This window comes from Piliocolobus tephrosceles, chromosome 5, assembly GCF_002776525.5.
Source record: "Piliocolobus tephrosceles isolate RC106 chromosome 5, ASM277652v3, whole genome shotgun sequence".
In the NCBI taxonomy this organism is placed as follows: Eukaryota; Metazoa; Chordata; class Mammalia; order Primates; family Cercopithecidae; genus Piliocolobus; species Piliocolobus tephrosceles.
Genome location: NC_045438.1, coordinates 155,615,627 through 155,628,591, shown reverse-complemented (window position 1 = coordinate 155,628,591; position 12,965 = coordinate 155,615,627). Strand labels below are relative to the sequence as shown.

General features: G+C 42.0%; 1 protein-coding gene across 4 annotated transcripts in view; it reads left to right on the top strand.

The window, feature by feature from the left end:
• The window catches only part of PHACTR1 (phosphatase and actin regulator 1), a 571,629-nt gene that overhangs the window by 28,803 nt on the left and 529,861 nt on the right, over positions 1-12,965 (top strand). For all 4 annotated transcript variants that reach the window (XM_023185354.2, XM_031935689.1, XM_023185352.1 and 1 more), the window contains one exon: positions 2,023-2,169. In XM_023185354.2, the coding sequence (XP_023041122.1) occupies positions 2,023-2,169 (147 nt within the window). The remainder of the gene's footprint in view (positions 1-2,022; positions 2,170-12,965) is intronic.

The window sequence follows — 12,965 nt, the reverse complement described above, 5'->3', positions numbered from 1 at the left end:
ACAAACAAACAAACAAAAAAACTGCTCCACATTTCATTACTATATGGTGGGTTCATGCCAAAAACTAATGAGGTAGTCACTTCACATTTCTGAGAGAGAACAGGAAATGATTATAGGTAAGAAATTTGTGGTGTGTCACTTAAGTTAAGGTGCAGATGTAAAAATGAGCCAGCTTTGTTGGGGTGGCTCCAAGGAGACTGGAGGTAAATAATGGGAGATGAGGATGGGAAAGACAGGTTGTAGAGGGCCCTGAATGCCAGAATAAGCAGTTTCAGATTAACACAGAGAACTGGCCAACAATTAGAAATCAGATTAGGGAGATAGCTTAGCAAAGGATGGGATTATTTCAAGAATGATGGATTACTAAGTATTTCAGAGAAGCCAAGAAATAATTAGTTTTGACTATTATGACATTGATGGAAGGCTTTTAAAACAACTTTGGTTGCGTGGTGAGGAAAGAAACCAATGCTGGGGATGAAAGGACGATATTGGAGTGTAAACACAGAGACTGATGGCCAAGAGTTCCATGGGAAGGTTAAACAGAACGGGAAGGAACGAGTATGGTACAGACAGAGGAAGCAGCAAGGCCAAAGGCAGGTATATTTTTCCTAAAATGAGTAGTTACTGTGCATGTGTGAAGGCAAAAGACCAAGGAAGAGAGAAGAAGATTATAGAATGAGAAAAGGCAAGTGGAGAATTAGAACTGACCGCTGAAGTAGAGAGGGAGGGCTTGCACACTCAGATTAGCACTTCCCCCGAGTCCACACTGAGATGCCCTTTGTAGCAGGGAGAGAACCAAAGTAAGATTTATCTGTGTACTCCGGGTGGGCACTTACTAGACAGAAGAGTGGCAAACTCCGGCCACAAAAAGACTAAGTACTTAACAGCTGCAGAAAGACAAACATGAAAGGGTTTAGCCCATCAATAGGTTCAGCAGGAGCATCAAACCATTCTTATTCACACCCTAGAAACCTTTCTAGGTTCTTCTGCTGTGTTACAGGGAGGGTTGCAGGTGGTAGTGCAGGCATTCAAAGAAATGTAAAGTCCCCTTGATCACCTCTCCTGCAGAAACAATGGTGCCAGGTTGTAGAGGTTACAAGTCCAACCCAAACACTATTATGTGTGCTCTAAGTGACCAAATACAGAGGAATTCGGTTAAAATGAATGAGTACTTACGTAGAGATAAACACATCCCGGAAGTTAGTGGTTAGAAAAGGCCACTCAATTCTACATACATATGCCTACTCTACATTCAGAACACCACCTCTAGAAACATTACAGCCAAACTGCTCCCAAACTTGTAGACAATTTTCCTCCATTCCCCACCTCTAAGTTGTAAGGGGGCAGATAAGAAAACTTCTGAGGATTTCAGATCTAGTTCTATCTTTATTTGAGCTCCTGGCTGGGAGTAAGGGAGTAGAGAGGGCTGGGCTGGGCACAATGCCCTCCTCCATGACCAGCGGGACCAGGGCTTGTATCCCAGGAGTGGTAACTCCACGCAGGGAGCTGGGACCGCTGGCGCGGCCCGCTCACATAGAGCAGCCTGTGGGCGAAGGAGACCGTAGTGTGCACTTGGGCAGAGTAAGCGCGTTTGGCGGGAGAGGGCACAGTGCTGACTGGGCATCTCTGCGTTGGAGTCGTCCCTTTCGCATGAGCCTATCTGTGCCAAGGGCTGGAAACTGGGGCTGCAGGCGGGAGGCGGGGTGTCAGCCTAGAGCACTGGCCCCTCGGCCCTGTGGCTGAGAGAGGAGTCTGGGGGAGCCCCGGGCGCCAGCCAGGGACAGCCTGATCTCTGCTCCAGTCCACAGATCCTTAACGGATTTTCTTTCTCTCCCTTCACCCCTTTCTCTCCTTTGCTCTCTTTCTTTCTCTCTCCCTCTTTTTTCCCCGTTTCCCTCTCTTTCCCACTCCCTCCCCACTCCTTCCCTTCCTCTCCCCTCCCCCTTCCCCTCCCCCTCCCCCGTGTGCGAGCCTCTTCCTCTCCCCTCCTCCCCCTTCCGCCTCTCTCCTTCTCCCTCTCAGCTCGCCGGGCGACCCTGCTCCTGCCTCCCACATTAATGGCGGCATCCTCGGAGGATGATATAGACCGGCGGCCCATCCGGAGAGTGCGCTCCAAGAGCGACACGCCGTACCTCGCGGAGGCCAGGATCTCCTTTAACCTGGGGGCAGGTAAGGAAGCCCCTGGCGCCGCGCCCCCGCCCCCGCCCTGTTCCCTCCCTCCCCGGCTGCTGCGCCCCCGCCCCTCCCGGGCGCCCTCCCCGCCGCCCCCCGCAGTCGGGCGCTCAGCACTCGCGCTCTTTGTGTCTCCGGTGCGCAAAGGGCGTGTGTATGAGCTGCGAGGTGGGGGAGGGCGGCGCGTGCAGCCCCGCATCCGCTCGCGTCCCACGCGGGCTTCCCCGGCACTGGGAGGAGGAAGTGCTGTCAGTGACCACAGTGATCCCGGGAATAACCCGGAGCCCGGGCCGCGCGCCCGAGCGCAGGCTGTGGGCGCGGGGTCTGGCGAGGCTCCCCGGGCGAGGTTGGCTGGCGTGGCTACTATGGGGTGGAACTTGTTGGTGACATTCAGACTCTTGGCTTTGACGGGTTGACGCCGCCGTTGCGGTGTTGGAGTGGGGAGAGGGGGCGGGGCTGGCCGCCAGGAACGGAACCTTTTCCTTGCACCGGGCAGCTGGGAAGCTACCGTGCTGGTCATAATAGCATGGTCTGGAGAATGTACGTTAGGTGACTTGATACTGTCTCTGGAACTGGTGCCCAAAGTGGCCCAGATCGAATTAAGTGAAAAGGGTAACTGAGGTACATGGAGAGACGAAATGAGAAAGGAAGATAGGGAGGAAAGGAAGGAAACAAGGAGGAAAGGTAGTGAGGTGCCAGGAAAGAAAAGAAGGAAGGAAGGAGGGAAGGAGGGAAGGAAAGCAACAAAAGGAGGACTGAGGGATTCAGAGTCAAAAAATGCCTCAGTTGAGTCCACTGAAGGTTACTCAATGAGAAAAGCCCAGAATCTACTGTTCTCTCTGCGGCTGCTGCTGCTCCCAACTCGCCTCTAGAATGCCTTACACCTGTGTGGTCACTATCACTGGGAAGAAGTTGTTCACCACTAACTTCATAGCTCTGCCTTTTCTGAATGACTCCTAAGCTTCCGTCCTAGTTTGTTTTCTCTTCCTCTCCAAGGTCCCGTATTATTCTAGCAACTACGATAAAAGTGAGGGCATTTTCCTGAAGACCACTTTTCAAAATAAGTTTAAAAAGCAGATGATACTTTTTGCTTTAGGAAACTGAACTCTTGGAAATGGGACTAAATCGAACAAAGTGTGTGTGTGTGTGTGTGTGTGTGTGTGTGTGTGTGTGTGCATGATGCATGTGTTGGAGCAAAGAGAACCTTCAGATGATGGGTATTTTATGCCCTGTTGAGAAGTTTCGACAAAAGAGAAAACTGCATAGAAAAACAAGATGCACTGACTAAGCAACCATACCCTTATGGCTGGAAGAATGGTAACTGAATGTGCCAGAGTGACCAACTGCCTTGGAATATAATTTTCCTGTCTTGATGATTTGTTGTTTTAATCATGTATATCTTGTCACTTCTTAAATGTTTGCCTCTGGCTTTGGAGCTGAAGACAAGACAAGTTTACTTAGGAAGCTTTGGCATTTTCTATGGCATGCTGTATTACTCCATGGTTCCCACTTTGGAACTGTTAATCCCTTACTTCTATGTTCCAGATTCAGCATATGGTTGTGAAGGGTCTTACAAAGGACCGATAAAAGTTTCTTTTAGGAGCAAGATTGTTTTCCCAACCCACTGATATTGGAAATTAGTCTATTAACCCCTTTGCTTAGCCCAGGAGGAATAGAGCCAAAGCAGCATTTAGTAAAGGTTGTTTACCTTCTACTAGTACTTTTCTAACAAAACAATAAAATAAAGCGCTAAACAAGAGTTTCAAGTTTCAGCTACTCCTCAATTACATTGAGCCACTTTGTCACCAGGTTAAAACCTAGTGACTTGCAATCTTTTATTCTGGTTAAATGTCTCTGGAGTCCAGTTTAAAGATTGGTTCAGACAGGACTTATCTGTATTTCATCTGGAAATAAATAAGCGAGACAAGCACTCAGTCCCTTCTATATGTCCCTTAAAATACTCCTAAAGTGGCAAGAAAGACACCAGTAAGAGAAATGCAGAGATGATACTGTTAAAGGAGGAAGGGCATTAGCAGTCTGCTCTATACTGCAGTCAGGGGAGCTGTCCTCCCTTGGTGGTGCTGAAGCGAGACAGAGAAGTGACTGTAAGGTGGACAGTGGAGGGATGGGTACTCTTTCCCTGCTGTGATGGAATTCCAAAGAAAATGCATAAGATGTGGCTACCAAAAACTTTTTCATCCCTCTCTACCTACATTTGCTGCCTATTTGCTATGCATCACGCCTACTGCTCCGCTGCTCAAATCGGGCGTTTATGCTCTCATTTTGCACAAACTGCTCACTCTTGGGGCTTTGTTTATTTTCCAGCTGGTTTTTGGTTGCTTCCCTAACAAAGTAAGATCCACTCGCAGAAGTGCCTTTCCCCCGCATTTAAGAGTAATTGTAACCCCTGGTTTTAAAAGCAAACAGCCTTGTTTATCTCCTTAAGCCGCAAGTTGTAATTAAACTATTAGTGTTGTTATCAGCATTGCTGAACAGAGAAGCATGCACACTCCCAATAAATTACATAATCTGGGCATAGAGATAATTTTGTTTATGTCTTAACCGCAATTTATGAACACTTAAGCAAGGAAGCAGTCCTGTGCCCTTTCTTTCCACTCCTCTCCTGCCCCCAACCAATTACTTATTGTTTATTCTTTCCAGATTAATGTTTTATTGGCTTAAACTATTTATGTTTAATATTTGCTTTCCCACACCACTAATTATACATAAACCCATGTTTGATATTTTAGAGGTTTAGCAATGCTTCAAGGAAATACATATACATACATTCATTTTACTTGGCTATCGTGAAATCATTAAACTAATCTGTCCAGTTGCCAAATAAAGTGGACTGGGTATTTTGAATACTAATTAAGCACTTAAGCATTTTTTAGCTACACCCTATCTCCAGCAGTACTTTATAATATCATTTCAGAAATAATTCCACAGCTTGAGTGAAGGATATACTTCTTCACCTACAGTGGCAAGTCAGTCAAAGAATAGCACCAAAATGTGGGTCTTTCATCAATGTATGAAGATGTTAATTTCAAGTTTCAGCTAAAATTGAGAGCATAGAGAACAGAAATTTGCTGAACCATGACTTATTTTTCTAAGAGTCCCTTTTCTACGTTTTTAACTTCTGTTCAGCATTTAGTAGACACAGACATTGATAGATGATTGTTTGAAGATGGTATGAATGCAAAAGAAATTAAGTCAATATATCTGTTGAAGGTTACCCAGACACATCAAAGACTAAAACATTCAAAAAGGTATTTTTTCCCCTAAGGAATTCAAATGTGTTAAAAGGACATCCTGGAACAGAAGAGTCTGTTCGCACTATTAGTAGCAAGTGTTTCTAATTGTATTCTCACTTAGAATGAACATCATTGACATTTATCTTGTAAGAGTGTAGCCTGCCTTATGAAGTCATTCATTCACTGCATTGCAGTCAGTGCAATGAAGAGTTGCAGCTCATCTGGCAAGTACTTTCCCATGAGGGTAGTGTATTCTATTTATCTTTATATTGACAGTATATGGAGGTTTACCTGATACATAGAAGTTGCTGAAACTGAAAAACTCTATAATTACACACTAAAGTGAATGAAAGTGTTATATTAAGTAGAAAAATTAAACACTTCTTACATTTCTTAAATGGATGTCAAAAGAAGGAAAGTAAGTCATCCTGATGATTTAGAATAGTTTAAAACACAAAACCAGTATTAGACACTATTGAGAAAAATGTGTCCTTTTCTAATCATAAGGAGGTTTAACTTCTGTTGATATATCAGAATTGCTTTGTATGGGGGAGATTTTAAATTAACAGTATGGTCAACACCAGCATAATTATTCTCTTTGGAAAACTGAGATCTGTTTTGGTTCTGGATGTCCACCAAGGATAGCTGTTTCTGGCCTTCACTGGTCTCTTTTACCCTTTCAGGCCCAGAGGATAATGGCAGTCAGAACTGGCTTGCTCTGGTTTCCTATAAGGATGGATGGGTCTACCAAAAGAAGTTATAAGCTAGGTCCCAGGGTACCTCTCTTCCACCCTTATCACTTAGCTAAATAATGGAGGCCCATGATACTGAGAAGTGACAGCTCAATATGTGCCATCATCACTTAGCAATGAGAACTGCTTCTAGGCAAATTGTAAATATTATTGCCATGCTGATCTGAGATTGCTTCACCAACCTAAAGGTTTTGATAGGCATCCTCGTTCACTCTTTTACTGAAGAATGCCAATGTGTTCCTCACTATATTTTTTGTTACTGATTGTAAATTGAAGGCGGACCATGTGGGTCTGGCTTTTATTTGGTGGCCCAAACTCTTCTTTTAACTATTGCTTCCTGTATTTGGTAGGCAGAATTCAAATGATGGATCTCACAGCTCACCAGGAGCCTCTAGTGTGGAAGTCTTCCCTCCTTCTGTGCTGTATATAGTTAAAGCTAGCTAACCTGATAATCTCATTATGTCATGCATTAAGATGGTACCAGCGAAGATCACCCCAGATAGTGTAATGAATATTTAAAAGGTACAAGAAAGTAAGTACAGTTGGCCTTCGGCATTCATGGGTTCCACATCTGTGGATTCAACCAACCAGGAATGGGATATATTTTTTAAAAATGAATAGCTGCCTCTGTACTGAACATGTAAAGAGTTATTTCATTATTTCCTAAATGATACAGTATAACAACTATTTATATAACATCTACACTGTATTAGGTATTGTAAGTAATCTAGAGATAATTTAAAGTATACAGGAGGATGTGCATAGGTTGTATGCAAATACTACACCATTTTATGTAAGGGATTTGAGTATCTGTGGATTTTGTTATTCGCAGGGGATCTTGGAACCAATCTCACGGATACCAAGGGATGGCTGTAATTAACACTATGAATAAATGGGAAGCCCTTTCCCATAAATATTTAATTTATGAAACAAATTGAACACAGAATCTATGTTGGTAATTACATTTTCTTAGAATCTTTGGTCAGAGTATTATTATTGTTTTTAAACATGTAAGTATGGTATTTACAATTATCTTATGACTACATGGTAAATTACTTTTTTGGTTTGTCTATATATGTCTATACAATTTAATTCTATAAAATCCCACAGAGGCGTGTTTTATAGGAAATATGTGAGGCAAGAGTCAGAAGAATTTGATTCTAATGCATCACTCTCCTAAGACCATGGGCAAGTCATTTAACCTTTTGGGGTTTGATTCACTGTAAAGTCCCCTTCAATCTAAAAATAACTGATACTTCTAGCTCTAACTGTATTACTGGATACATACTATACCTGATTTTATAGATAGTCTTATTTGTTGTATAAAACATGTAAAATAGCCTCATTACCTTAAGAATGAAAATATTTGATCACAACAAAGTTATGGAAATTTTTGAGTTAAAAGAAGAATAAATATTATATAGGCACATTCATATACAAAATATTAGTTAAAATATTTTTAATTTGAATATTCAGGGATTAGAGCCTTAATACAGTTGATGACCTCTAGATATTTGTTGTATAATAGAATAAGATATTAAGGAAATTTTAGCAATAAATGGAGAGTGAGGAAACTAAATACTAATTCGGCTCCTAACTGGCATTTCAAGTCTTTTAACTTGTTCTCCTTTATAACTAAAATTAAACAGGTATGTAAGATCTATACTTCTCCTTTACCCTTTTAGATTACCAGGGAAGGTAAACATGTAGGCAGACCAGCTAAATGGCAGAATCCTACAAAGCAGCAAAGTATCTCTTTGGAATTCACAGAAAGAAGGATCCTAACCTTTAAGCACCGACCTAGCCATGAACTACAAAGAAACTTCTTTCACTTTTTCTTCACGGGCATATAAACTGACAGGTTCATCACCTACCGGTCATAATAAATGCAGCAGAGGCACATTAACATTTTCATACATAGATTCTAACACTAAAGCAAAAAAAAATGGAAAGTTATTTATGGAGTCACTTTTTGACATATGCAGCTTGAATTCATGATCATTTAGAGTACAAGAATTAAAATTCAGGTGGGAACAGAAGACAATTTGTAGAGCTTTTTTTCTCCTTGAGTTCATGGGGTGAAAAAGGGGGAGAACATTACAGCCAATGTTTTGTGTTATGTAAACAGAAGGGCCTGAAAGAACAGTTGAGATAACATTTTCTTCATTGTATGGTACAAGAGAAACTCTAGTATTTCATGTTTTGTTCCTCCCTTTCCTTACCCACTTTGGTAGGTGCTAAAGTGGATGTGATTTCAGGGTGGGGGAGTGGGCAATGTTGACATTTTAATTGCTTTAATTTACAAGTCTCCTGTATAATGAAGGGTAGTTAAAATAAAAGACAAAATCAATTTTATGGCCTTGTTGAATGATGACAGATTAGCATGACTTTCTACACAGTTACTGAAGGACAACAGAAATAATATCACACTAGTAGTTGTTTAACATTTGTGAATGTAAGTGTGATGTAAAAGCCTGTAGGCTTTCTATTGATCCTTTTTGCCACCTTTGTATACATTAAACTAGCAATTCAGCAGCAGAATCTTTGATAGCAAATACCTGGGCTATAGCTGTAGATGAGACTTCAATATCCATCTTGGCTTTGAGATAATTCTGAACTTTATCAATATGTTCATTTGCCATTTATAGACATGGAAAGGCCACTATTGCCAGATCTCTATCAACCAAACCACTAGGTGGTCGAATATTAAATCATGGTTTAATCAAAGGCACAGAAAAACCTGTATTATTCATGAATTTCTCTCTTATTCCACCTGGGCCCTTTTTTAGACCATTTTTTTAGACACTTGGGATACATCAGTGATCAAAACAAATAGCATCTTATTTTCATGAACTTTTACTACCAAAAATGGATTATGAGCAAGAAACATTAGAATAGATCAGTAAATTGTATTGTATGTTATAAGTCAATGTGTTAAGACAAAAATGAATAAGGCAGGCTAAGAGGTACAGCATATGGGAGCAGGAAGAGGAGAGGATTTCGAGACAGGCCACATGGAGCAGAAGGGATTTGAATACAGTTCTTCAGTGCAGGTAAAAGAATGAACAATACCAATATGGGGTGGAGAGCAGAGTGAGGAGAGAGCTGAGGACAAGTAAGTGGGAAGGACCTAAATCAGAGTGTTCCTGGCATGGCAAGGAGACCAGTGTGGCTGGAGAGGAGTAAGGAAGAGAGATGAAGAGGGGGATTAAGAAGGAATGGAGACCAAACAAAATTTGGTGGACCTTGCAAAGACTTTGACTTTACTCTCAGTGAATTGTGGAGCACTGCAGGGATTTGCGCATAGAAGTAACACTATCTGACAGGTTTTTTAAAGGATCACTGGGGCTGTTGAGTTCAGAACAGATTAGAGAGGGGCACCAAAGAAGCAGAGAAGCCAGTTTGGAGGCTACGATGGCAAGCCAGAGAAACAGTGGTGGCTCATCAGCATGGTACAGCAGAAGCAGTGAAAAGTAGTAAGGGTCCTTGTATATTTGAAGATATAGCCAGTACGCATTCATAATGGATTGAATGTAGGTTGTGAGAGAAGGAGAAAAGCAAGCAGTAATTCACAGTTTTCACCTGAGCAATAGGAAGGATGAAAGGATCATTTGAGGGAACGGAGGATTGGTCAGGAGCTCAGAGACAGACGTGTCAAGTGTAAGACCTCTATCAGACATCCAAGTGGCTACATTTAAAAAGCAGTTATGGCCAGGTGTGGTGACTCACACCTCTAATTCTAGCACTTTGGGAGGCCGAGGCAGGCGGATCACCTGAGGTCAGGAGTTCGAGACCAGCCTGGCCAACATGGTGAAACTAGTTCTCTACTAAAAATCCAAAAGTTAGCTGGTGTGGTGGCACGCACCTGTAGTCACAACCACTCAGAAGGCTGAGGCGGGAGAATTGCTTGAACTCAGGAGGCGGAGGTTGTGGTGAACAGAGACCATGCCATTGCACTCCAGCCTGGGTGAAAGAACGAGACTCTCTAAAAAAAAAAAAAAGAAAAAACCCAGAAATAAATATTTAAGTTGACATTATAAGCATTTTCTCATTTACTTCTCACAATGACCCCATGAGAATGGCATTATTATTATCCTAATTTTATCCACGTGAAAATAAATCAAAGAGAAGTTACGTGACGTAGTGAAAGTACTATAGCTAATAAGAGAAAGAACTGGAATTTGGATTCTGTTTCATATGACTTCAAAACCTGTATAATTAACAGTCATGATTTACTGCAAGACAGCAAGCTTATATTACCAGCTTTTCTATGGGGTCACATTTAAAGCTTGACATTGCTAAAGGAAAGAAGAGTTGGAACTAGGACTGTATCCTACCCTAGTATTAAAAAAAAAAATTACTGAATCTGGGCGCAGTGGCTCACACCTGTGATCCCTGCATTTTGGGAGGCCGAGGTGGGCGGATCACTTGAGGTCAGGAGTTTGAGACCAGCCTGGCCAACATGGTAAAACCCTGTCTCTACTAAAAATACAAAAAAATTATCCAGGCGTGGTAGCACGTGCTTGTAATCCCAGCTACTGGGGAGGCTGAGGCAGGAGAATCGCTTGAACCTGGGAGGCTGAGGTTGCAGTGAGCCAAGATAGCGCCATTGCACTCCAGCCTGGGTGAAGAAGCAAGACTCCATCTCCAAAAGAAAAAATGGCTGGGACTCACTGTGAGAAATGCACTTTATGGCACCCCACATAACACACATATACATATTTATTATAATTGAAATAAAATATTCTCCAAAATATCCTTAAGGTGCAAATTACTCTGATGTTTCTATGTTATCCTATCCCATCCCTTGCCACTCCACTCCACTCCACTCTAATATATTTTTATTATAAAAATGCTAATTACGACCTACATAAATGACTTTACAACCTACCATTTGAAAAACATTTACTTAATTGGTGGATTTCTTGGGGCTACTTCTAAACTCAGAAAAAGCATTTGCAAAAAAAAAAAAAAAAATCCTACTTTGGTACTGAATGGCTGAGAGTGTGGTAAATTTATTCTCTTACCTGGACATGAGTCAAGGTGAAAAAGAAAAATCCCAAAGAGTGAGTACCGACCTAGCCCTTGGGCACAGTGGGCATGGGGTCACACTGATGATACGTTTAGGGGCCAAGAAAGACATTTTAATTTCTTTTACAGTCAGAAGGAAAAAAAATGAATATAATCTAACCCATGGATTGTATTTGTCTTGTTACCCACACAGTCATAAAATAGAGTTTTTGATACTTCATGTAGTGAAAGGGGCCCACAAAGGCAAAAGGACCTAGGACCGTGGAAGTCATCATGGGCCCTGCAAAGAGCGAAAGAGGAGGAGTGACAAAGACCACTCTTTTCTGAGGTAGCACAGTGGTTATGAGGATAGAGCCAGACTTCCTGGGTTCTGATCCTCAGTCTGCCACTTACTGGCTATATGACCTTGAGCAATGCGTTTAACCTCTCTCTGCCTCATTTCTCTCACTTGTAAAATAAGCCTAATGATAGTAATCATCTTAAAGAGTTGTTCTAAAGAGCAAATAATTAAATAGGTGTAAAGCACTTAGAATAACGTCTGACACATAGTGAGTGTTTGTTAGCACAAAGTGGACAATGAGGTCCTCTGTTTCACTTTCTGCTTCATGCTTGTTCTCTTCCTCTAGGATTCTACCAAAAATTTAAAAAATGATTCTTTTCTGATGACCACATCTTACTCTTCAGGGCAGACCAAATGAGTTACAAATTCAGAAACACTCACAGAAGGAGAAAATTTTCCTGCTACCCCTATTCAATCCTTCTTACTTAGGTAACAGAATGAATATGAGTAGCCCCAAATGAGAAAGGAAGTCACCCCTAGACTCTGAAAGTTACGAAAATTTACATTAAGAATAGGTCATCCTCTGAGTAAAGTTGAATGAATCAACCTTGAAATATCTCTTGCAGATGGCCATGTGGAAATGAGTAACACCTACTGGAAATTCCAATAATCCTTTGAACTTAGAGGAAGTGTGGTGTGGGAAGGGAAATAAAAGAAGTGTAGAGAAAGAGATACAGGGAGAAGAAAAGAGGGAGGCAAAGAGAAAGGGAAGGAGAAATAGAACACAGCCTTTCAGTTTGGGAGGCCATACATATTGATCAGAAGATCACATCAAAAACAACAGGGGCCAGGCCTGGTGACTCATGCCTATAATCCCAGCACTGTGGGAGGTCGAGGCGGCCGGATCACCTAAGGTCAGCAGTTCGAGACCAGCCTGGCCAACATGGTGAAACCCCGTCTTTACTAAAAGTACAAAAATTAGCTGGGCCTGATGGTGCACATCTGTAATCCCAGCTACTCAGGAGGCTGAGGCAGGAGAATCGCTTGAATCCGGGAGGCAGAAGTTGCAGTGAGCTGAGATTGTGCCATTGCACTCCAGCCTGGGCAACAAGAGTGAAACTCCATCTCAAAACAAACAAACAAACAAAAAACAGAATCTTAGCTTTCTAAAGTCCAGTGGAGCATCTTCTCTTGTCTGGATAATGGACACAAGCGTTCTGTGATGGATTTGGAGACCTGCTGGTTCCAAAACCCAAGTCTGCTACTTGTGAATTGAATCATTTCTCTGAACCTGTGAAACTTGTAACGTGTGGATAACACTTTCTGCCTAATTTTCATTGCTACTTTGAAAACCAAATGTGAAAATGCTTTGCCAACAGCCAAGTGCCTTACAAAGGCAAGAAACAGATGTGGTCTGGGTGAATGGGACAGCTTTAGATGCCTAGCTCTGGCAAAACTAAGGCACTAAAATAAAAA